Source organism: Neophocaena asiaeorientalis, unplaced genomic scaffold (assembly GCF_003031525.2).
Source record: "Neophocaena asiaeorientalis asiaeorientalis breed wild unplaced genomic scaffold, Neophocaena_asiaeorientalis_V1.1 scaffold293, whole genome shotgun sequence".
Taxonomy (NCBI): Eukaryota; Metazoa; Chordata; class Mammalia; order Artiodactyla; family Phocoenidae; genus Neophocaena; species Neophocaena asiaeorientalis.
In genome coordinates this window covers 3,178,346-3,202,919 of record NW_020173920.1, presented here as the reverse complement: position 1 = coordinate 3,202,919, position 24,574 = coordinate 3,178,346, and the positions used below count along the sequence as shown (strand labels likewise).

At 34.5% G+C, this 24,574-nt stretch overlaps 1 protein-coding gene and 1 pseudogene across 2 annotated transcripts in view; both read left to right on the top strand.

The window, feature by feature from the left end:
* The window catches only part of ACAP2 (ArfGAP with coiled-coil, ankyrin repeat and PH domains 2), a 150,290-nt gene that overhangs the window by 92,730 nt on the left and 32,986 nt on the right, over positions 1–24,574 (top strand). For both annotated transcript variants that reach the window (XM_024752053.1, XM_024752054.1), the window contains exons 6-10: positions 2,894–3,077; positions 6,415–6,459; positions 9,581–9,676; positions 15,058–15,132; positions 20,167–20,279. In XM_024752053.1, coding sequence (XP_024607821.1) covers positions 2,894–3,077; positions 6,415–6,459; positions 9,581–9,676; positions 15,058–15,132; positions 20,167–20,279 — 513 coding nt within the window. The remainder of the gene's footprint in view (positions 1–2,893; positions 3,078–6,414; positions 6,460–9,580; positions 9,677–15,057; positions 15,133–20,166; positions 20,280–24,574) is intronic.
* LOC112404310 (uncharacterized) lies at positions 15,904–16,052 on the top strand (annotated as a pseudogene).

Here is a 24,574-nt window from a genome sequence, read left to right as displayed (position 1 = left end):
CTGCTTTCAGGTGGAATGTCCTATAAATATCAGTTAAATCCATCTCATTTAAAGCTTGTGTTTCCATGTTAATTTTCTGTCTGGATAATCTGTCTGTTGGTGTAAATAAAGTGTTAAAGTCCCCCACTATTATTGTGTTACCGTCAGTTTCCTCTTTTATGGCTGTTAACATTTGCCTTATGTATTGAGGTGCTCCTATGTTGGGTGCATGTATATTTGTAATTGTTATATCTTCTTGGATTGATCCCTTTATCATTATGTAGTGTTCTTCCCTGTCTCTTGTAACAGTCTATATTTTAAAGTCTATCTTATCTGGTATGAGTAAGTCTATCTCATCTGATATGAGTATTCCATGCACATGGAAATCAAAATCTTTTGATTTCCATGTGCATGGAATATCTTTTTCCATCCCCTCACTTTCAGTCTGTATGTGTCCCTAGGTCTGAAGTGGGTCTCTTGTAGACAGCATATATATGGGTCTTGTTTTTGTATCCATTCAGCGAGCTGTGTCTTTTGGTTGAGCATTTAGTCCATTCACATGTAAGGTAATTATCGATATGTAAGTTCTATTACCTTTTTCTTAATTGTTTTGGGTTGTTTTTCTAGGTCTTTTTCTTGTGTTTCCGGCTTAGAGGAGTTCCTTTAGCATTTGTTGTAGAGTTGGTTTGGTGGTTCTGAAGTCTCTTAGCTTTTGCTTGTCTGTAAAGCTTTTGATTTCTCTGTTGAATGTGAGTGAGATCCTTGCTGGGTAGATTAATCTTGGTTGTAGCTTTTTCCCTTTCACCACTTTAAATATATCCTGCCACTCCAACGTGGCCTCCAGAGTTTCTGTTGAAAAATCATCTCATAACCTTACAGGGATTCCCTTGTATGTTATTTTTTGCTTTTTCATTGCTGCTTAATATTTTTTCTTTGTATTTAATTTTTTTTAATGTGATTAATATGTGTCTCGGTGTGTTTTTCCTTGGGTTTATACCGTATGGGACTCTCTGCACTTCCTGGACTTGATTGACTATTTCCTTTCCCATGTTAGGGATGTTTTCAACTATAGTCTCTTCAGATACTTTCTCAGACCCTTTCTCTTTCTCTTCTTCCTCTGGGACCTCTGTAATTTGAGTGTAGGTGTGTTTAATGTTGTCCCAGAGGCCTCTGAGACTGTCCTTAATTGTTTTCATTCTTTTTTCTTTATTCTGCTCCCTGGTAGTTATTTCCACCATTCTGTCTTCCAGCTCACTTATCCATTCTTCTGCCTCAGTTATTCTGCTATTGATTCCTTCTAGAGTATTTTTAATTTCAGTTATTGTCTTGTTCATCACTGTTCTTTAGTTCTTCTAGGTCCTTGTTAAATATTTATTGTATTTTCTCCATTCTATTTCCAATATTTTGGATCATCTTTGCTATCAATACTCTAAATCCTTTTTCAGGTAGATTGCCTATTTCCTCTTCATTTGTTTGGTCTTGTGGGTGTTTACCTTGTTCCTTCATCTGCAACATATTTCTCTGTCTTCTCATTTTGTTTTACTTATTGTGTTTGGGGTCTCCTTTCCACAGGCTGCGAGGTTGTAGTTGCTCTTGCTTCTGGTGTCTGCCCCCAGTGGGTGAGGTTGGTCCAGTGGCCTGTGTAGGCTTCCTGGTGTGGGGGACTGGTGTTTGTGTTCTGGTGGGTGGAGCTATATCTTGTCCCTCTGGTTGGCAGGGCTGTGTCAGGTGATGTGTTTCGGGTTGTCTGTGAGCTTCGTATGACTTCAGGCAGCCTGTATGCTAATGGGTGGGGTTGTGTTCCTGTCTTGCTAGTTGTTTGGTGTGAGGCGTCCAGCACTGGAGCTTGCTGGCCCTTGGGTGGAGCCAGGTCTTGGTGTTGAGATGGAGACATCTAGGAGAGCTCTCACCTATTAATATTCCCTGGGGCTGGGAGTTCTCTGGCGGTCCAGTGTCCTGGACTTGGCTGTCCCACCTCAGAAGGTCAGGCCCGACCCCTGGCCAGAGAACCAAGACCCTGCAAGCTGCACCATGTGAAAGAAAAAAAAAAAGGAAATGTACTAGCAAAACCCCCAAGACAAATGGTAAAAGCAAAACCAAACACACAAAAATACACAAAGAAACACACACACACACACACAAAAACGGGAAAAAAAGGAAAAACATAAAGAAAGGCAAGATGGACTTACCTGGTGGTCCAGTGGGTAAGACTCCATGCTCCCAATGCAGGGCGCCTGGGTTCAGTCCCTGGTTGGGGAACTAAATCCCACATGCATGCCACAAGTAAGAGTTCACATGCCTCAAGTAAGAGTCTGCAGGCCGCAATGAAGATCCCATGTGCCATAACTAAGACTCGGGGCAGCCAAAATAAATAAATAAATATTAAAAAAATAACAACTTTACAGATTCACAGACTCAGAGAACAAATTTATGGTTATCAGGAGGGAAGAGTGGGGGAGGGGTAGTTAGGGAGTTTGGGATTGACCAAAAAAAAAAATTGTATATAACTATATTATACACCTGTAACTTATATAATATTTTACATCAACCATTCATCAGTTAAAGAAAATAAAAATAAATGTAAAAAAAATAAAAATTATTTGGTTAAATATTGGTGCATGTCCCAGAATTTGTCTTTAGAAAAATTAACTTTGCCTTTTATGTTTCTGTAATGTTAATTTGATAATTTATTTTAACTTTAAATTGTATAGATTTAAGTAAGGAAATGCTAGGTGACTATATCAGGAATAGTGTGTACTCATAAACTAATATATACGTTAGTTGGAAGAGCTATTGAGTGTCATTTTCAAATAAATAAGTAGAGGAACATAAGAATTAAATTCTAAATATTATTTTGGTAAAGTTTTTGATCCATATAGTTTTATGAAAGTTTTGCTATTTTAATTTTTTTTAGAGATCTTAGAAAATTCAAAGATGCCAAGAAGCAGTTTGAAAAAGTCAGTGAAGAAAAAGAAAACGCATTAGTAAAAAATGCTCAAGTACAGAGAAACAAACAGCATGAAGTTGAAGAAGCCACAAACATTCTGACAGCAACAAGGAAATGTTTTCGACATATAGCCCTAGATTATGTACTTCAGGTATGTTTATTATATGTTTTCAAAAAATGGTTATTAGGGCTTCCCTGGTGGCGCAATGGTTGAGAGTCCGCCTGCCGATGCAGTGGACACGGGTTCGTGCCCTGGTCTGGGAAGATCCCACCTGCAGCAGAGTGGCTAGGCCCGTGAGCCATGGCCACTGAGCCTGCATGTCCAGAGCCTGTGCTCTGCAACGGGTGAGGCCACAACAGTGAGAGGCCCGCACACACACACAAAAATACTTAAGTAAACATATTGCTAATTAGTGATTAAAAACTACTCAGGTAACTTTGTGAAAACAGTAGAAAATGACTTTAAGATTTTTTTCTATTAAGTTCCTGTTCAGTAAGTGGGAAGTTAAATTTTAAACAATGAAGTACACTCCACTTATTAATGAAAGGCTTCTAGCATGGAGTAGTCTGTATTTCTTATCTCGTCTTATCTACCTCACATTTATACCACTTCCTGCAGTAGTATGAGTACTGAGACTGCCTACCTCATTCTACTGAAATGGCTCATGTTAAGGTCTTATTCGTTAGATATATTGTACTTTTTAACCAACTTGACTATTGTGTTTCACTGAAATAGTAGACCACACTCTCTTGAAACATACTTTTGTCTTGATGTATCTTAAACCATTTGCAAGTCATCATCTTAATTTATGTTTCTTTTCAGTTTCCACTTTGGGTTTCTCTCCTTTGTCCACCTTTTCAGTCTCTCTATTAGGGTTCCATCTTTGGTCTTCCTGTTTTCTGACTTTATGATAATCCCTTACAGTTTAATCATGCCCTTTGCTTGAATTATCACCATATATAAGTGACAAAATATATTTTTCTCAGAAGTACCTCATTCCTTTTGTGTCTAAAACTAAAATCTTTCTTCTTCTCAAATGACTTCGTATTGCCATTACCATACTGAGTAGTATCATCCTCTTAATCATAGAAATCAGAATTGGAGAATCATATCAGATATTCTCCTCATTCTTAGCTACTATATCTAACAGTCAAAATTGCCTTGAAAAGTTCTGTGTACCTCTTAAACCTGTTCGTTCTCACTCTGCTGCAGCCCCAACACTAGTTCTTAACTGTTTCTTGTCTCGAGTATTAAGATGTTCTTATAAAAATTGATCTTTCTTGTGTTGCTTTTAACCTGCACATTAGCAATTCATTCTCTGTTCTGTGGTCACAATTACTCAAGCTTTTCCAGGCAAAATGAATCATTCTTGTCTCTGTTTCCTCTGTGCTGCCATATTATTGTCATACACATTGCTGTTAGAGCACTTATCTCATTTATTGAAATTATTTATTTATATGTCTTTCCTACTCCTAGATTATATCCCTTCCCTCTAGTCCAGTGGTTGGAAAATAGATAGGTAATGTTTTTTGAAAGAGTGAACAGCTTACTTAATTTTAAATTTTATTTGGGAAGTGGGGAAGTTACCTAAATGTTCATTATTTTCAAATTTACACATTATAAACTGTCCGTTTCCTTTGATGTCCATCCAGTAGTTTTAAGTTAGGACCTCACCTCTCTTATAACTATTTGTTTGATTTTTCTAATGAGAACTGTTGCGTTATTTTACTATATGGCCAAAGTGTCTGTTTTAGAGAATAGTAAGTAAGAAATATTCAGCTTTATAGAGTGTCACGCTTTAGTTTCTCTAAATATTTGAATATACTTTTGTATTTTCAAATGTATGCTGTTTTTCATTGTCAAACAGAGGCATTTTTAACATTTTTCTAAGCTTTTACTTAGAGCATTTGAAAGTTAATCTTTTAGTTCTCAAAACTGAATAGACCTTGAAACAGACATGCAGAAGAAACTAGTGCTTAGGTAAACAAAGTTATTAGATTTTTCTTGGTCTGTCTTTTCTTATTTATTTATTTTTGGCTGCATTGGGTCTTCATAGCAGTGCGCCTGCTTTCTCTAGTTGCATCAAGCATGCTCAGCGGCCATGGCTCACGGGCCTAGCTGCTCCACAGCATATGGGATCTTCCTGGACCGGGGCACAAACCTGTGCCCCCTGCATCGGCAGGTGGACTCTCAACCACTGCAGCACCAGGGAAGCCCCCTCTTGGTCTGTTTTTGTTTTCTGATCAGTGCTTTAAAATTATCTTATTAAACAACAGGCAGAACATTCAGTGGGAAGGACATATTAAAAAGATATTCTGTAACCTTTTGGAAATTTTAGCAAATAGTTCATGATTCTTTTCTTGTGTAAACATTGTATTTCATTAAGCTGATATATAATAAATAACAGACAAAAATAAAATGTTTGTTGTGAATTTCTAGAGTTGGGAGAGATACCACAGAAGGCAACTTTTATAATTACTGATCTTTCAATAGTTTAGTCTAATTAAAATATTTATTTAAGGTCCATTAATTTGTTCAACAAATATTTCTGAGTGCCTAATATATACAGCTTGGAGGATACAACTGGGAATAAAGCACGACCTTGATCTCATGGAGCTTATGTTTTAGCTGGGGAAAACAAATAAGTAAATAAAATATGAGGTAGTTATGAATACTATAAAGAAAATAAATAGGGTTGGTGTACTAAAGACTGCTTAAAGGCCTACTTTAGACCTTTGTGAGGAGATACTATTTAAGCTGGGACCTGATGGATAAGAGCCTTGTGCCCATCTGGGAAGAAAATCATGACATGAGGACAGAACAAATAGTACAAAGGCATCGAGGTGGGAGTACTCTTGGGTTGTGGTTGGACCACAGAAAAGGGGAAAGTACTGTAGTAGAAAATTAGGTGGGAGAGGTAGCAGGAGCCTCTTCACAAAGGGCCTTGTAGGCTACAGTAGGGAGTTGGAAGGTTTTAATACAGACGTACATGATCTTATTTATTGTTTGAAAAGATCACTCTGGTTGCTGAATGAAGTGTCAAGAGTGGAAACAGAGACTAGTTCATAGACTATTATAGCAGTCAGGAAAAGATATGGTGGTTGGTGGTAGTAGTAAAAGTGATTAGAATTTGTATTAAGGATGTATGTTAAAAGAGCAATTAGATAAGGAGGGTGGAGAGAAGACAGAATTCTAAGAAATTCAGAAGTTTATCAAGGTGATAGTTTTATCAGTACAGTACAATTTTATGGTTTGAACATGGCCAGTTTTTCTTTAAGTTGAAAAAATGGATGAGAGTTTCATTGGTATGTTTGTCTTAACTGTTTTTGCAAAAAGCAGGTCAAATGGTGAAAAACTTGAACTTTGTTTTCATTTACTTTTCTGGAAAAGTATTAAACCATTAGAATAAACAAATTTTACAATATTGCATTCTGGATTAGTTTTTAAAATAATGCATAGGTGATTAACCAAGTGCATTTTCCCTCAGATTAACGTCCTTCAATCAAAAAGGAGATCAGAAATCCTGAAATCAGTAAGATATTTATTGAAATGATGTTCTAAATATTTTAATATGAAGTTAAATGTATATATTTAAGTTTTTAAAATAGCACCATATATGTGTGTGTGTGTATATTTATTTATTTACTTATTTATTCCAGGTTCATAATTAATGATATTGTTGTACTTCTTATATGTCACTTAACCACTTTTTTTGGTCTCCTTTATGTTATAGTTATTTATGTGTGTCTCATCTATAATTACACTGTAATCTCCTTAAAGCAGACACTTAAATGATTTGAGATTGAGGGCATACATAGCATCATTTTACACAATTTTTCCCTTAGGGCTGTTGATGGTGTATCAGCTTTTTGGAGTGCAGGTAGAAAACAAATGAGATGAAATTTGAAGGATGGCACGGCAACAGTGATTTCTTATTTGCCCATTTTTCGTCTTAAAAGCTAACAAGGAGGTGGGCAGAGGATGATAGTCATATATACATTACACTCTTTTATATTTTGAGAACCTTAGAAATAATTTCTCCTTTCTGATTTCGTTCACTAAAGTTTTTTTATGGTTTTTTTTTTCTCAAAGGATCCACAGAAATTGCTTTTGATCCTTGTCCACACCTAGGTTTTTCCTAAATTCTCTGTTAATATTTATGTTATTTCTTATCAGATGAGAACATTATACTTCCTGTTTACCTCCACCACCTTTTCCAGATTGAGAGTAATGTATGTTAATTGTAGAAAATTGGAAAATAAAATATATGAAGGAAGAATAAAAATACTTATAAATGCTACTACCAAGAGAGAACCACTATTAACATCTTGGTGTAATCTTTGTCTTTTTTCTCTGTTTGTGTGCGCACGCCTGTGTGTGTGTGTATGTGAAAATGTATATACACCTCTTAAAATTCCATTTAATTTTTTTTTTTTTTTTTTTTTTTGCGGTACGGGGGCCTCTCACCGCCGCGGCCTCTCCCGTTGCGGAGCACAGGCTCCGGACGCGCAGGCCCAGCGGCCACGGCTCACGGGCCCAGCCGCTCCGCGGCACGCGGGATCCTCCCGGACCGGGGCACGAACCCGCATCCCCTGCATCGGCAGGCGGACCCCCAACCACTGTGCCACCAGGGAAGCCCCCATTTAATTTTTAAAAACAAAATAGGAATCATTCCTACATACTGTTCTGTAATTTTCTTTTTTCACTAATACACTCCACAATCATCATGTGTCATTAAATATTTTTTTATTTAACGATGTGACCAGGTAGAATTCTACCATATGAATACAGTAGAGGTGAGCAAACATTTTCTTTGAAGGGCCAGGTAGTAAATATATTAGGTTTTGGAGGCCGTATTGTCTGTGTTGAAACTACTCAGCTGTGCTATTGTAATAGGAAAGCAGTCATAGACAATATGTAAATGAATGACATGACTGTTCTAATAAAACTTTTTTTATGAACATGGAAATTTGAATTTTATATAATTTTTACGTGTCATGAATTTCATGTCTTCTTTTCATTTTCTTTAACCATTTAAAAATGCAAAAACTGTTGTTAGCCCGTAGGCCATCCAAAAACAGGTGGTAGGGCTGGATATAGTTTGTAGGTCAGTTTGCTGACCTTGAATATACCATAAATTAACTTTACCTATTAATGGATTTTAAGTAATTTCCCTATTTTTGACGTAAAGCATAGCATTATAGTGATCATCGTAATGAATAATATTTCCTTCGGATAGATTAAGACAAGAGATTACTTAGTCAAAGGGTTGAAGCATTTATTGAAACTTTTAAGGAATATTGTCAAATTTTAAGGGTTACACAAAATTTCCACTAATAGTGTGTGAGAGTGAACATTTTTCTACATTTTACCAACGCTGGGTATTAATTTCCCCCACTCTACCACAGTTTGGTAGATTGAAAATGTCATCTCTTTGTTTAATTTTGGATTTCTTTGAGGCAAATGAGTATGAATGTCCCCCCCCTTTTTTTTCTTGGTCACTATGTTTTCTATTTATGTCCTTACCCTCTTTTTTTGTCTTCATACTTTTCATATTGATTTGTAACATCTCTTATCTGTTAAGACTAGTAACCCTTTGTCGAGTGTTTTTTCCTAGTTTATTATTTATCTTTTAATATGCTTATTCTGTGTTTTGATGTGCAGGCATATTTTACTTTTTATGTACTTGTAACTATTAATCTCTTATTTTTATAATAAGAGATTAATATAATAGTTAATAATTAATTAACTATTAATCTCTTCCTCTCTTTTTAAAAAATATATTTAGTGTTTTTTAAAATCATATTCACAAAGTTGTACAACCGGCGTTATCTAATTCCAGAATCATCTTTTAGTGAGCTTTGTCCTTTTGTCATTGTGTTTTATTTTATGGTTTTTCTCTCCCAAAAAAATTCCTTTTGAAGGATTCTTGAGTATTAAGGACCTTTTGACCTATTTTAGATTTTACAGAATTAAACAGATGTCTCTTCTTGCTAAAAATAACAGGGATGTTTGGAGGATTCTTTCAGTATTGTGATTGAATTAATTCCTTCTCATGTAAAAATTTAACTAATAAAAATAAGAGTGTTTTTTCTCTCATGAATAGGTAAAATGTAGGAAAACTTAGAAAAAAATCTTAACCCATTAATCATTTTTGAATTTTTGGAATGAATATAACAAAATCTCCATATTGGCAAAGTCTGTTGCCTCATTTTATTTTGCTATCTTGAGAAAAAAATGAGCATGCCCCTATTTCGTGTTGTGCTTAGTGATCTACGGGTTGTAAAGTATATGTGATTGCTTTGTTTTGAGAGCTTCGTATGTCCCCTCCTAATATTTTAATGTTTTATTTGTAATTTAAGGTTTTGCCAGTGAGTTTTGTTGAAAGACACCTAGATATTTTATAATGTACCTGGAAAGCTGGTGAAGTTATTGAAAACTTGATTCTTTGAATTATTGCAATATAAGTTTGAAAATATTTTTGTAATACTCTTTTAAGAAAAATGACTCAGTTTAATTTTAAATAGGTTTGCTATTTTGGGCTCTGGTGGAATAATTTTTAAACAATAGATAGGACCAGAATTTTTTTTAAATTTCAGAATATTTATCTAAGAATTGATTTTAAAATGCTAACCATTTTTTCCTCCTGTTAGATGTTATCCTTCATGTATGCCCATTTGGCCTTCTTTCATCAAGGATATGATCTATTTAGTGAACTTGGGCCCTACATGAAGGATCTTGGTGCACAGGTAATGTACTGTACTTCTTGATTCTGTGTTATATACCAATATCTGTATTTTTTTAAATTGAGATATAGTTGACATACATATAACTGGAAGTTTTGTACCTTTTGACCCCACTCACCCATTTTCCCACCGCCAACACCCACCTCTAGCAACCTCCAGTCTGTTTTTACTATGAGTTCTGTTTTTTGTTTTTGTTTTTTTTTAATTCCACATATCAGTGAGATCACACAGTAGTTGTCTTTCTGTGTCTGACTTATTTCACTTAGTGTAATGCCCTCAGGATCCATCCATGTTGTTGCAAAAGGCAGGATTTCCTTTTTTATGGCTGAATAATGTTCCAGTGTATTATGTATACCACATTTTAAAATCCATCTATTGACAGACACTTAGTTAGGTTACTTCCATATCTTGGCTAAATAATGCTGCAGTGAACGTGGGGATGCAGATATATTTTCGAGTTAGTGTCTTCGATTCCTTCAGGTAAATACCCAGAAGTGGAATTGTTGGATCACATAGTAGTTCTATTTTTAATTTTTTGAGGAACCTGCATACTGTTTTTCATAGTGGCTGTGCCAATTTCATTCTCACCAACAGTGCACAAGGGTTCCCTTTTCTCCACATCCTTGACAGTCTTCTCTTATTTTTGATGACAGCCATTCTAACAGGTGTGAGGCAATATCTCCCTGTGGTTTTGATCTGCATGTCTTTCATCATTAGTGACATTGAGTACCTTTGACCCCTTATTGGCCATCTGTATGTCTTCTGTGGGAAAATGTCTGTTCAGATCCTCTGCCCATTTTTTAATTGAATTTTTTTTTTTTTGCTGTTAAGTTGTCTGAGTTCTTTATATATTTTAGATATTAACCCCTTATCAGATATATGATTTGTAAATATTTTCTGCCATTTGGTAGGTTGCCTTTTAATTTTGCTCATGGTTTCCTTTGCTGTGCAGAAGCGTTTTAGTTTGATGTAGTTTGAGTTGTTTATTTTTCCTTTTGTTGTCTTTGTTCTAGTATATGTATTTTTAAAGAGATTTAGCATATTGGGAAATTTGACAATTTAATGATGAAGTTTGGTGCTATAACAGATTTATGTATGGGTTAAATGTGTAACCAAAAATAAGATTAAAGTTAAAGAAAATGTTACAGATAGTATATTAGGGTACCAAAAAGAAGAATTTTAAAACAAAGTGTTTGTTTTACAGTATACATAGCTGGATTTATTTTTTTGTTTCTTACATTTGGATTATTGAGTTACTGTCCTAATTGGTATTTTATTTGAGTTATAGCTCTTTTTTTATTTTCAGAGAAATTTGCATTTTGCTATTTTGAATAATAAAATTTTAGAATCTTAAGATTATAGAACTCTTGGGAACTTTTTCATTTTATACACATGCACACACACATGCACATGCATGAGTTATATATAAGAATATTATATAGAAATTTTATTACGTCCAAATTATTTTTGATATCTAATCAAAACTTTATGTTAGATCTGTTCCCGGACATTCTTTTTTGTTGACTGGTGAGTTTTCTGGATTTCTGTCAATTTTCAGTTGATTTTCTTTCCCAAAATGGTTCAGGTTACTTTCTGAGGAGAGGGATTAAGGATGAAAAATAGAGTTTAGGGAAATGGGGAAAAGGTAAGAGCAGAATGAGAATTGCATTCACTGACCAAAATTAAATGTGGTGCATGCATGTGTGCATGTGTGTCTGTGTGTGTGTGTTGGGATGGTGCTGGGGAAAGATGGTGTGCAGGGCATATGCTGTGAATTATAGAAATGCTCTTCCGTGCCTCTACAGAACTTAATCTATTGGAAGAAAATAACAAGTCACCACACTATTAATCTCTGTGCTAAGTGCCCTGTCTGGGTATATAAATGGAGATTAGATTTGTTTGCATGTGATAGAAAACCAGAAATAATAGGAGCTTTAACAAGATAGAATTTTATTTCTTTTATGTAAAATCAAAGGCCTAGTATGGTGGTCACTTAATCTGCAGGGACACAGGCTTATTATATCTTTGGATTCTACCTAATGGTTCAAAGTGGTTTATCAAGCTTTAGCCTTCATATCCAAATGCTAGCCAACAGGAAGGAGGAAAGGGGAAAGAAAGATTCATTCCCTCTCTTTAAGGATATTTCCTAGAAATAGTATATTCCACTTCTGTGTATGACCCAGTGTCACACTAGCTGCAAGGAAAGCTGGGAAATTTAGTCTTAATGCATGTAACCGTGTTAACCTACTAGAATTTGGGGATTCTGTTGTTAAGAAAGGAGGAGAGAATGGATGTTGGGAGGCAACCAGCTATCCCTACCACATATTGGAGGATCAAAGTGTTACTGTAACCTGTATAGAGTACATCCAGCCCAGACTTGGGAAGAAGGCAAGACCTTCCTAGGCCCCAGGCACTCCCCACATCTTAATCAAACATTAGATTGTACCCTTATCTTAAATTAAGTATAATTTATCAAAAAAATGAATTGGTTTGTAGTTGACTAGTTTCAATAATTGTATATTTTGACATTTATTAATTTCAGTTTTTACCCTCCCAGGTCTCAAGTAATTTTGCAGGTCCTCGAAAAGCATCTAAACTCCGGTGCCTGTAGTGCCTGGTGGATAATATGGCCTGGTTGGAGGTGGCCAGTTAGGATATTCTTTCAGTAATTCAGTTATGAGATTATGGCATCTGGAACTAGGGTCCTGGCAGTAAGGGTGGAGATAAATAGATAGACTTGAGGAATAGTTAAGATGTAGCCAATTTGAGTGGAGGGACATGATGAGTTCAAGTTTAAATGTGTTGATTTTGAGAATAGGACATCTAAGTGGGTATATCTGGAGTTCAAGAGAAAGAAACACTAAAGGAGTCAATAGCATATAATTGCTAATTGCAATCACAAGAGTGTGTGAATTGACCCAAGGAAAGTTAATAGGTATTTCAAAATCATGAACCTATTTTAAAAAAACATAAGTGATCGAACACCATGCCTAATAATTTTGATTTTGTAAGTTAAGGTCAAGGTCCACGAGTATGCAGTAAAAAGAGATTTGGCTTGGGACAGAGCCCTAAGAATGATCTACTTTTAAGAGACGGCTAGGTAAGAGGGGCTCCGTGAGAACACTGATGGGAGAGGAGGTGGAAAACCAGAAAATCGTGGTAGCACAGGGCAAGGAAAGAGTGTCTCAGAAAGGTGGGGGTGGTTGTCAGTGCAAATGCTGGAAAGAAGGTCGAGTAACCCTAGGACTAAGAACTACCTCTTGGGTTTAGCAGCAAGAAGGTTATGTGTTACTGATGTGAGAGTTGAGGGTCCAAGAGGTGAAAGCTTAATTACAGTGGGTAGATGAATATGAAATGGGCAAGTGGAGAACAGGGAAAAATTTTTTAAGAAGTTGTATTCTGAAGAAAAGAGAGCAGGTAGTAGCCAGAGGGGAGTATGAGTTGTAGGAAGGTTTTATTTAAGGTATTATTTGCACAAATTTAAAAAGAAATGGGAATGGGAGAAGTTGAAAGGCAGAAAGAGAAGTGGTGAAATCTGAGGTGGTAGGAGTGTAGGAGATTCAATACATAGGTAGAGGATTGGGGGCACCTGGTTAGGTATAGGAGCCTATTAACCTCATGATGCCCAACGCTAATAGAAACACGGGACACATGCTACTGTGCTCCAAACTCTCTCTTCCTGATACAGTACCCAGCATCTAGGAGACAAGACTGCCAGCCTTCGCACCTCCCCAACTCATACGTCCTCCAGTACTCCACCATGTTGGAAGATATCTTTTTCTTTATACTTCTGCCCCAACAGAGAGAGGGGAATTTCCTCCCTTTCTGCTGCAATAGCAGTGGGTTGGGATGCAGCAGAGAAATTTACTACCAAGTTGACAATTTTACTACCATCACTGGCATTGTAGTACTGGTGTGGAAAGTACATGCATGCAAGTTTAGAAATAGCAGTTTGAATCTTGGGGGCTGCCTTCTGCTGCACTTCAATCTGAATATATGAAAAACATTAACATGCCTTTCACTTAAAGGCTATAAAACAAGGATATAATGGTTATGCCACTCATTCAGTATAAGAAACTATTGAGGACAAACATTTTCCTAGCACAGCATTACCCGTTAAATCAATGCAGCATGTCACTAAGGTAAGTATGCATTAGATCTTAAAGTGGAGTGGTATAGTTGCCATCTAAGTAAAATATTCTATAATAGTGATAGTTCTATTTCAGGATGTTTTCTTTTGGTTCTTTATTATTATTCAGTGATATTAAGATTCTGTGGTCAGAATTTGTCTCCTGTAGAAAAAAAATACCATTTGTGATAGTGAATAAAGGATCACACAGTCTTTTAAGAAGGCCTTTTTCAGTTTTGTTTTTAAAGGATATCAATGAGAACATTTTGACATTTAATACTTTGTCTCCGTAGTCTGTTGACATTTACATTTTTATTTATTCATTTATCACACATTAGTCAATTTGAGGTGATGGGTGTTCAAAGATGAAATGACATACATCACAGTTTAGAAGAGTAGACCCACATAATGGGGTATTTTATAACCCAATTTTTGTTATTCCAGCAAAGAGGAGTTCAAGAAGCCAGTGCTTTTTGTCATAATACTGGAAGTCATATATTTCTCTTCTGATGGAAAGGATCAAGAAAGAAATGGGATTTTATGATTTCATAAGTTTTTAAATTTTTTTTTAAAAAAAGGACTTTAAAAATTGGTGATTTTATACCCTGATCTAATGAATGGTTTCTATTCTATTCTATTCTGTTCTATTCTATCCTATTCTGTCCTCTCCTACTCTATTCTATTCTTTTCCCTCCCTCCCTCCTTTCTTGCTTTCTCTTTTATCTGTTGAATTATTTTTCTACCTTTTAGATTTTATTGTAATATTAGGAAGCCAACTTGAAAACATCATGCATCTTGAGTGATTGGAAGTGTCTGTTACGTTGAACTTGTGAGGCTGGCACACACTAGCTTAGCTGCTACTTTTTGCTGTTTGGGAAGAAAAATCACCAGTATATCTTCTTTCTGTCTTTGATAGCAACTACCAGAATTGCTGAGTGCATCAGCAGACAACTTAATCTAGAGTCATTCTCCTTAATTCAAGGGGTGAGCATGTTATCACTGTTGTGCCTGAGACAGGGCCACCTGTCACAATTGCTTGGAACCATGGTTGCTCTTAGAAATGTTTTCTCTAAAGGAATTAAAGACCTTCTCAAAGAGGATATGATACCAGAAAAAAAAGAACTTCCACTTTAAAGTTGTAGCCAAAATGCCTTTTTAGGTAAACCTCAATTGACTGATTTGGTGTATGAGTTTTGAAAAATAATCATGTCTTTCTTTCTTTAACTTCTAAGTCTATCATTTACTCCTTTTATAGTTGGATCGACTGGTTGTGGATGCAGCAAAGGAGAAAAGAGAAATGGAGCAAAAACATTCCACCATTCAACAAAAGGTACTTGAGGGGAGAAGTTAAAGGAGATTAATTCCCATTTTACACAATTTCTTGATTATTGGTTTCAGCAGGATGTCATTGTGTTGGAAAAGATCCTTTGAGTTGCTTTAATAATTATAGATTGTATTGTATAGATAAATTCCTCCATTTTTTGTAAAAAATAAAATATTTTTCTGACGTTCAGGTTTGTATTTTATTACTATTTTATATCAAAATATTTGAAAGCCATGCTCTTGAACCAGTTTATAAAAACATCATCAGTCTCTTAGGGCCTTAACTGCTTTAAAAGTGGCCCTTAGAGTTTAAAGCACTACTTATAGTTTCAGTTAAGATATCACCAACCACCTGTAAAAATGTGTGTGTGTATGTGGGGGGCGGTGGATGGGGGGGTGCGTGGAGGTGGTCATGGGTTGGAGAACACCGTAGCATCAATGTGTGTGTTTGGTACTAGGAATTTCCAGCTGCAGTCACTCTAAGGCAGCACTTACCCTCTCAAGTGATGCTGAAATTTCACTTGCATTTCTTATTAATTTGCCTAAGTCTAACTAAACTAATGTTTGAAAAATATATATTTAAAAATGAAGATTTAAATGTGAAACCAGTTTTTGTTTCTGTGTGCTAAAAGCTTTGAATATGATATACCTGGAACTCAGTCTAATAATATTTTATCTTATATAGTCATTGACATTTTTTTGTGTGTAGTAATCTGAAAATAAAAAGAGACAACTGGAGGTTGAATGTATGTAAGAAGTATGAAAAAAGATGTGTTCTGTACTTACCTGGCAGGAGAGATACCATGATCACAAAGGTGGTTTTCCCAGGGTGAGGCTTATCCATCCCACACCTACAATTTCCCCAAATGTGGGAAACTTGACTGCATAATTTTTGGTAGTGGGGGACTGCTATCACACTTTCCCCTAAAAAGACCAAAAAAAAAAAAAGACACCTTCTAGCATTGCTTTAAGAAATCTATTCTCTTGGTATTGAGCAGTCAAATCAACTTTTGTTATGGTGTATTTAGAATTTAAAATACCAGTAAACTAGATCTGATATAGAAGATGTCAGAGGAAAAAAACAAAAGTGAAATCCGTAATAAAAGTAAGGAAAATTTTATTGGTGATGGGTTGTTAGTACTCAAAGAGAAACGTTATTTAAAAAGTAGAAGATTTTCTACCAGACCATGTTTAATTCATTACTTCTAGTTATATTCAGGTAAGACTACCTCCATGTTTTATTTTGTTTAAAGTTAGAATCACTTTTGTTTGGATAACTTGTTTTAATGACGTTACTGTGGAAAGATTTTTAAGAATTGGGACCAATCATTTTTAATTAAAATGAGAGGTCATGAAATTTAGAAGCATGTGACTATTTGTTTAAACTGAATTATTTAATGAATATTATGCATCTTTTTTTTAAATAGATCTTTATTGGAGTATGATTGCTTCACAGTACCGTGTTAGTTTCTGTTGCACTATGCATCTTTTAATATCTTTCCCTATTGTATAACAGCTCAGTGTTGTACTGAATGTCCAAGAGTAGTAGATTATTAAATCTGATAAATTTATTTGATTTTAAATAATTGTCAGTTATTGTTTTCCTTAAAGGGAATAATGCTGTTTTTGTTCATTATGAATACTTTCCTTTTTTTTTTTTTTTGCCCTTAAATGCTGACACTAAGCTTTTTTCCACAGGCAGAATTACAGGGAAAAAAAAAAAAAAAAAAAAAAGGAAAAGAACAAGATCCAGTCAAACTAAAAATTAAGGAAAAATATGTCTAATGTAATTATTTAGATTTTTTCAAGAATTGAAATTGATCAGTTGAAGAAACAATGCTATGCATATTCATGTACATGCCTTTTGGATATATGCACACATTTCTGATGAATTCATACCTAGGAATAAAACTGGGTCAGAGGGTGTGTATATATGTTCAGTGTTGGTAGATAATGCTAAATTATTTTTCAAAATGTTATACCACTCCTGGTAAGCAGCACTGTGTGAGAGTTCCCATTGCTGCTTGCCACCTCGTTGTATTGTGAAAGTTTTAAATTTTTTGCCTATTTTGGTGGTAGATATTGACATCTTGTTGTGGTTTTAATTTATGCTTTAGTCACTAATGACCTTCTCCCAAGTCTGTTGGTCATTTGGATATCCTCCTTGTTAAATGTCTGTTAGTCTTTCTCCCATTTTTCCATCATGTTGCCTAGCTAACTGTTGATCATATCTTCAGATATTCTGGATATTAGCCCCCCTTTGGGGTATATACGTTTTAAATTTTCACATAGTTTTTAAAATGTCTTTTCTGTGTGGTACTTTTTGTGTCCTTCCCAACCGAGGATCACAATGGTATATCTCCTAAGGGTTTATAGATTTGCCTAATCTTCTAAGTGTGTATAGATTTGCCTTTTATCAATATATCTAGATTTTTAATCAATCTGTAATTGGTTTTTTGTATATAGTATGAGGTAGAGATCCAGTTTCCTTTTATTTTCACATTGGTAGCTAAATGATCTAGATTCAGTTATTAAAAAGTTTGTTTCTCCCTACTACTCAGTGTTGTATACTGTTATACATCACATTTCCATACATGTGAGGTCTGTTTTGGACTCTATTCTGTTTTGTTGGTCTTTTTATCTTAATTATGCCAATACTGTGCTATCTTAATTATTTTAGCTTTATAGCATATCTTGATATCTGACAAAGAGAAGCCTCCTACCTTCTCTTCTTCAAAAGTGAATTGCCAAAGTTCTGCATTTCCATATAAATTTCAGGAGTGGCTTTTTAGGTTACATAAAAATAGCTTTTGGGATTTTGATTGGGATTGCATTGGATCTGTGAATCAGTTTGGGGAAAAATTGATATCTTTATTTTAAATGTCTTCTAGTCCATGAGCTTGAAATATTTCTCCATTTATTTAAGTTTTCTTTAATGTCCTTCATAAAGTTTGATAGTTTTCTTGTACATCTTTTGTTAAATTGTATTGCAAATGTTACTGTAAATATTATCTTGTAAAAATTTCTTTTCTCACTGTTTACTTTTGTTATATATTAGAATAAAATTTGATTTTTATGTATTGATTTTGTAACCAGTAGTCTTTTTAAGCTCTCTTTAATACTGATTTATCTCTGGATTCTTTTGGATGTTATGTGTACAAAGTCACATCATCTGCAAATAATTGTTACCTTTACTTTTTGTTTATCTTGCTGGCTAGGACTTTTAAAATAAGCTTAAATCAAAGAGATAATAGTGGTCCTTCTTGTCTTTCTTGCAATTTCAAAAGAGAAAGCTTCTCTTAGAGTCCCCTCATTGGCCAGCCTTGGCCTTGCCTTCTATTCCTTGGGCCCCACACCAGAGCTTCAAGTTCTCCTGATGAGACAAACGCCCTTAATGGGAGACTTGGCTTCCTTGCTCTGCTTACCCCTGTGGCTTCCAATTTTCACTTATTCTTTTGCCTTTGAGTATTCCTTCCATTTTGTCAGCTCATCAGTGTGTTTAAATTCTAATATTATATATTTTATTCAACATTATTGGTTGCTTTCATTATAAAATCATATCTATCACATTTTAAGTACTATAAAATATTAATTGATGTTAATAGGAATTATACTGAAGACTTAATTTATCTCAAGAAAAATAGTTGAAATTAGAAAAAAAATACTTATAATGCATTGCAAAGATGCCGATGTGACAAATGAAATTTTTAGAATGTTGCCAAACTCAATTATATCTGTTGCTGACTTAATTCTGTCTACATAATTAAATAAATTATAGCTTCAAGTAAATTTTAAATGAAGGAATTAAAATTTCCCTGATTTTTTCCCCCAAAGTAAAAGCAGGAAGAAATGTAGCAATTTATTTACAGGTTATTTCATTTGATTATTTTGGATTATTATGTCTTTATGATTAAATTTTGAGAGATGTCAGCAGTGTTTGTTTTTAATTCTGAAGTTAGTCTGTTTCCTCTTTCCATAGTCTTAGACTCTTAGATTTGGAAAGCCCTTAGGTGATTCTCACTCCATTTCTCCTCCAGTGCAGGACCCCCGCATCCCAGCGTTCTGGCAGGTGGTCATCCAGCCTCTACCAAAATCTTTCTCAAGACAGAAAGTCTACTACTCTCTAATAGGATAGCATTCTAATTTTGATTATTGGTCCAGAAATAATTTTGAAAGTTTCAAGACTGATTTTTAGAGTTTTCAATTTGGGGATCACAGCAATCTTGCAGTTTTGTTGAAATTACTTTGGAAATTCACCAGGAAATATTTTAAATATGGGAATTCTGATTTCAAAACTTCATGAATCCTGGGAGGAAAATTGAAAGTTTGAATTGTATTCAAGTGAAAACTAGAATGATTAGAATGATAGAAGATGACTATGAGTGGTTCTACAGTCCTCATAAAAAAGTGAGCTCGGAATGCTCACTTCACACTGTGGTGCTTCTCCTTTGCAAAAATAATTTTATTTTAATCCTTTTTTGAACCCCCAAACAGTGGAGTTATTGTTTCTACCAGATTTTAAAAACTGCCATAATAGTAATATATTTAGAAAATAGTGGTAGATTTAAATAATCCCAATTAAATATACCCATATTCCTTTAAAAAAAATTGTTAGCAGACACATCACCATAAAATATTGGGATTAAATGAAAACATTTTAAACGTAACACCTGTAGAATATCGAGTTATTCCCTTTGTCTATTTGTATACATATTGTGCTTTTAATCACAGTGTATATACAGTTTATTTACCCAAGCTGTATAATTTATAAAATTTATATTGTTTTTTCTCTTTTAATGTATATTCTGTATACTCATCTATGTTATTGCATAATAGTCTACTGGATTGAAATACATCAATATGTTGAAGCATTCTTCTATTTTTGAACATTTAGGTCTCCCCTGCTTTCTTATGAATATTGTTGATATAGCTATCTTAATACAAAGCTTTTTACTGTTTGAGCTGTTTCTCTAGGATAGATTTGTTGTCTAGGGAAATCAGTAAAAATCATATGAACTTTTTAATGTGTTATTTTGCCTAGGATTTCTCCAGTGATGATTCTAAACTAGAATATAATGTAGATGCTGCAAATGGCATTGTTATGGAAGGTTATCTGTTCAAACGAGCCAGCAATGCCTTCAAAACTTGGAACAGGTAATATATTTCAAATCTAGTCTTGCTCTTTCCATATTCTCAGTTTTCTGACTTTCCCTTTGGTTTGGCAACTCTTTCCTTCATAATTCTCTAAATTCACAGTCCCTAGTAACTTTCCTGAACCCAGTCCATTGAAGATAAGATAAGGCCCTTCTAGGAAAGGGGCCTTAAGAAGCAAGTCAAAAGTAACAGTAGTAATTCTAAATTTTAAAATTTAAGCGAAGTTTAAACCAGGAAGCAAGGAGACTTTTTATACTGCTTGGTCTGTAGTGACTAGATCATTACAATGAATAAATTTTTAAATGTGAGCTTCCTCCCATATTTGTTACCAAATAGATCTGATTGCAAATTATATTTTGAACATAATGGATGAATATGACAAGTGAGCTTTTTTTTTTTCCCTTTGGGTTCCTCCCCTATATGCTGTTTATGTACATTTTTACTTAATTTTGGCTTGTGAATCTTTAAGTGAGGTGATCCTGATCTTTGGATCTTTGCAATAACTTTAACCAGGAGTTTTAGGGTATGGAATTGTTTTTATGTGTGAAGTGAGTATGGCAGCTGGTGCTCCGATGCCTACCAAAAACTTAAAATTTTTTTTTTCTAAACTGATTTTTATATATATTGATCCAGTAAATGTCTTTTGAATGAATGTGTAAAATATTTTATTTTCTTATGTATTAATAAAGTGGAATAATTTCAGACATTAAAGCAAAAAAAAGATTGTATTGTCTCAGGATCATTCTTCTGAATAGCAGTGATTAGCCTTTTATTCAAGGATGCCTCCCTTCTTGCAAAAAAAAAAAAAAAAAGTAGTTAGAACAGTTTTGTAATAATTGAAAATAGTATTGGGTTCTGGTTAATTGATACACTATTATATTATTGGTTGAATGTATATTATTTGCTGCTTGAACAGATATGAATTCACTTAATGATAGATTGTTTTCTTTTTATAAAATGGACAGTAGCAAAATAAATAGAATTTTCTTGGTAAGTTTAATTTAGTATACATTTTTGTTAATTTAACTGGAAATGATTATGCTTGGATATTCAGTACGTTGAAATGGATTCCTTGTGCACTAATTTTGAGTCCTTGGTGATGAGGTTATAGAAAAAACATTTATTGATATTTTCAAATGTCAGTGATACATTGAGTATTTCCATAGCATTCGATATTGTCAGATGTTTGAATGGTACATGGTGTGTTGTATTTGAAATAATTTTCATTTACTTGAGAGTGAATATAACCTGGAAAGAATAATGATTATATTTGATATTAAGTCTCTTTGAGTTATGTAGAACTTTTTTTTTTTTTTTTTTTTGCGGTACGTGGGCCGCTCACTGTTGTGGCCTCTCCCGTTGCGGAGCACAGGCTCAGCAGCCATGGCTCACGGGCCTAGCCGCTCCATGGCATGTGGGATCTTCCTGGACTGGGGCACCCGTGTCCCCTGCATCGGCAGGCGGACTCTCAACCACTGCGCCACCGGGGAAGCCCGAGTTATGTAGAACTTTAAAAATAATACATGAATATAGATGGATCAACTAGATGGTCTGGTTAAGAAATAATGTTTTAACTATTATAAAGTAAAAAAGAAAAATTAAAATTCTGTATTAAGCCAATAATCTTTGAAGCGTTTCCTGGCAAATTTCCATAGCCAGAGTAGGAAATTAAGATCGTGTGGTTGTCAAATTTTTATAATAAAGATTTTTCAACTAGTATGGTTTCATGAGGTAATGTTAGAATTGAATTTTAACCTTCAGATTTCAAAACAACCTCCTTAAAGTTTAACACAGTGAAAATACAGTAAATCCATAGAAACTGTACCATTATGTTAAGAAGAAATGAAATGAACTTCATGGACTACTCCAATCAGAAATGCTCTCAGACTTCAAAATGAAGCACAGTAAGTGTTAGTGGAAAATCGCATTCCCATTTAGGACAACGGAAGAACATTAATTGACTTAAGCATGGACCTTTTGGTTTTTTATTATATGTTTCATGAATTTTATTAATTGGCATAGACATTAAAACATAACTAAAATCAAGTAGGGAATAACTATTAAATTCTCAATTGTAGATATGTTACCTATCATTTGCCAAGTAAGGAAGACAATAACTTTGGAAATGAGGCCACTTTTTAAAGGAGATGCCATTTCTGTGTGATAGGATGACAGTTATTGATTAGAATCATAGATTGTAGTTAACACCCTAATTTTTAGTAAAGAAATGGAAGTGCAGGGAGATGGTTGCTCATTCAGGGTCACACAGCTGGTTTGTGACAAAATTGAGGCTCAAAACCTGGCTCTTTAAAAAACTTGCTATGGCAGATAGTCAAGAAACGACCAAGGTCAGATGACAGTGGATCAACCCAGAATTAAGACTCCGTGCTTCCAGTGCAGGGGCGGGCGGGTTCGATCCCTGGTCGGGGAACTAAGATACCACATTACACGAGGCCAAAAAAAATAAAATAAAACATAAAGGAATTGTCAAAAAAAAGAAAGAAAAAACTTGCTATGGAAATTCCAAACAATCTGAATTTTTATTTTTTATTTTTTTGCGGTACGCGGGCCTCTCACTGTTGTGGCCTCTCCTGTTGCGGAGCACAGGCTCCGAACGTGCAGGCTCAGCGGCCATGGCTCACGGGCCCAGCCGCTCCACGGCATGTGGGATCTTCCCAGACGGGGCCACGAACCCGTGTCCCCTGCATCAGCAGGTGGACTCTCAACCACTGCGCCACCAGGGAAGCCCACAATCTGTAGTTTGATAAGACAAAATACAACTTCAATAACAATAACAAAAAAATAGCTTAAAAAATATTTTTAAAAACCTTCCTAATCCATTTGCATTATTAGGAATAAATTATGCATAGCAAATTAGTTTCATTTTCATACACCTTTAAAGAATATTTTGATGACAACAGTAGTTAAAGGCAGACTTCTAAGGAATATAGCATATAAACATTATACAAATCCCTTTTCAAAAACAAAAACAAAAGTCAAAACCTTGCAACAGAAGTCTTAAGTATTTTCTAGGTTATAGGTCAGTAGCTATAAAAGGGAGAAGAAAGAAAGAGTTATCTATTAAATGTTATTTAGAATTCTCTTCTGCTTTTCAATTTTAAAAATTTGGAATGTATCTAAATTTTTTTATATGAAGTTACCAAAAATCTAATGTTAGGAAGTACATGCAAATAATTTCCCTTTACCTGTATATGACTTCCAGACTCTGCCCTGCTTCTCTAGTTAGTTCTCTATCTAGCTTGATTTAATATATTCTACGAGCCTCTGAATAAAAGACTGTGTATTTGTGATATTTGTGCCTTAACTTTAAAAGTCCAGGAATTCAACTGTTCAAATGTACAGATTTTTTTTCTGCCCACCGTTTACGTTTGTTTTTGTTTTTTTTAATTGTTTGTGGATTAGTTTTAGGAAACATACTTTCTTGTAGTTACTATAAGGTGCCAATCATATGACAAATTTGCCATTGTCTATAGTTCTATGGAGTAGAAGCATACAATATTTTCAAAAGGAACTTTTTAAAAAGATCTTCCTGAGGGAAATGTGAATTTGACTAGGAATTCCCAGGTAGTTTTAAAACCTGGCCCTGTGTTTCATAAAATCTAAGTATATCTTGAAAGCATCATTCTATGATCTGAAATTTAACCAAAGAGATGGTATTTTGTGTGATATGATTGAAATAGCATAAGGAGTGAAACGTTTTATGTCTTATGTGAATTGTTGAGCTTGTTTCTGGTTGGCTTCAGATTTCTGGTGTCTCTTAAGATTTTTATATGTCTATAATATACATTTTTTGATGATGTGATATCTACAAAATAGTCTTTCCATACCAGGCCATCTTCTCAGTGTGTCAGCTTTACTTCAAGCTCAAGTCAGTGCTAGATGGATTACTAATACCTGTATATCTTTTTTGCTTTTAATAAATTTAGAAAAGATGAAGGAACAAGGAAAATAATTAAATATTAACATTATTTAGTAGTGAGGTGTCAAAACGAATAAAGAAGTTGAATAATTACATGCTGTGCTCAGTCTTTGTTGAATTAGAAAATACAGCTAAAAGCATAAAATGTATTATATAGTATCTTAATCTAGTACAGATACAAATAAGAAGTGTATAGATAGATTAAAGATAAACTCTACTTATGTGTGGCCTTAGAGTCTCCACTATCATTTGACAAAAAGAGGGTGAGCAGATGGGAGGAACTTTTCCTTATGGAAAGTTCTCATTTGTTTCAGGTTTATATATATATATATATATATATATATATATATATATA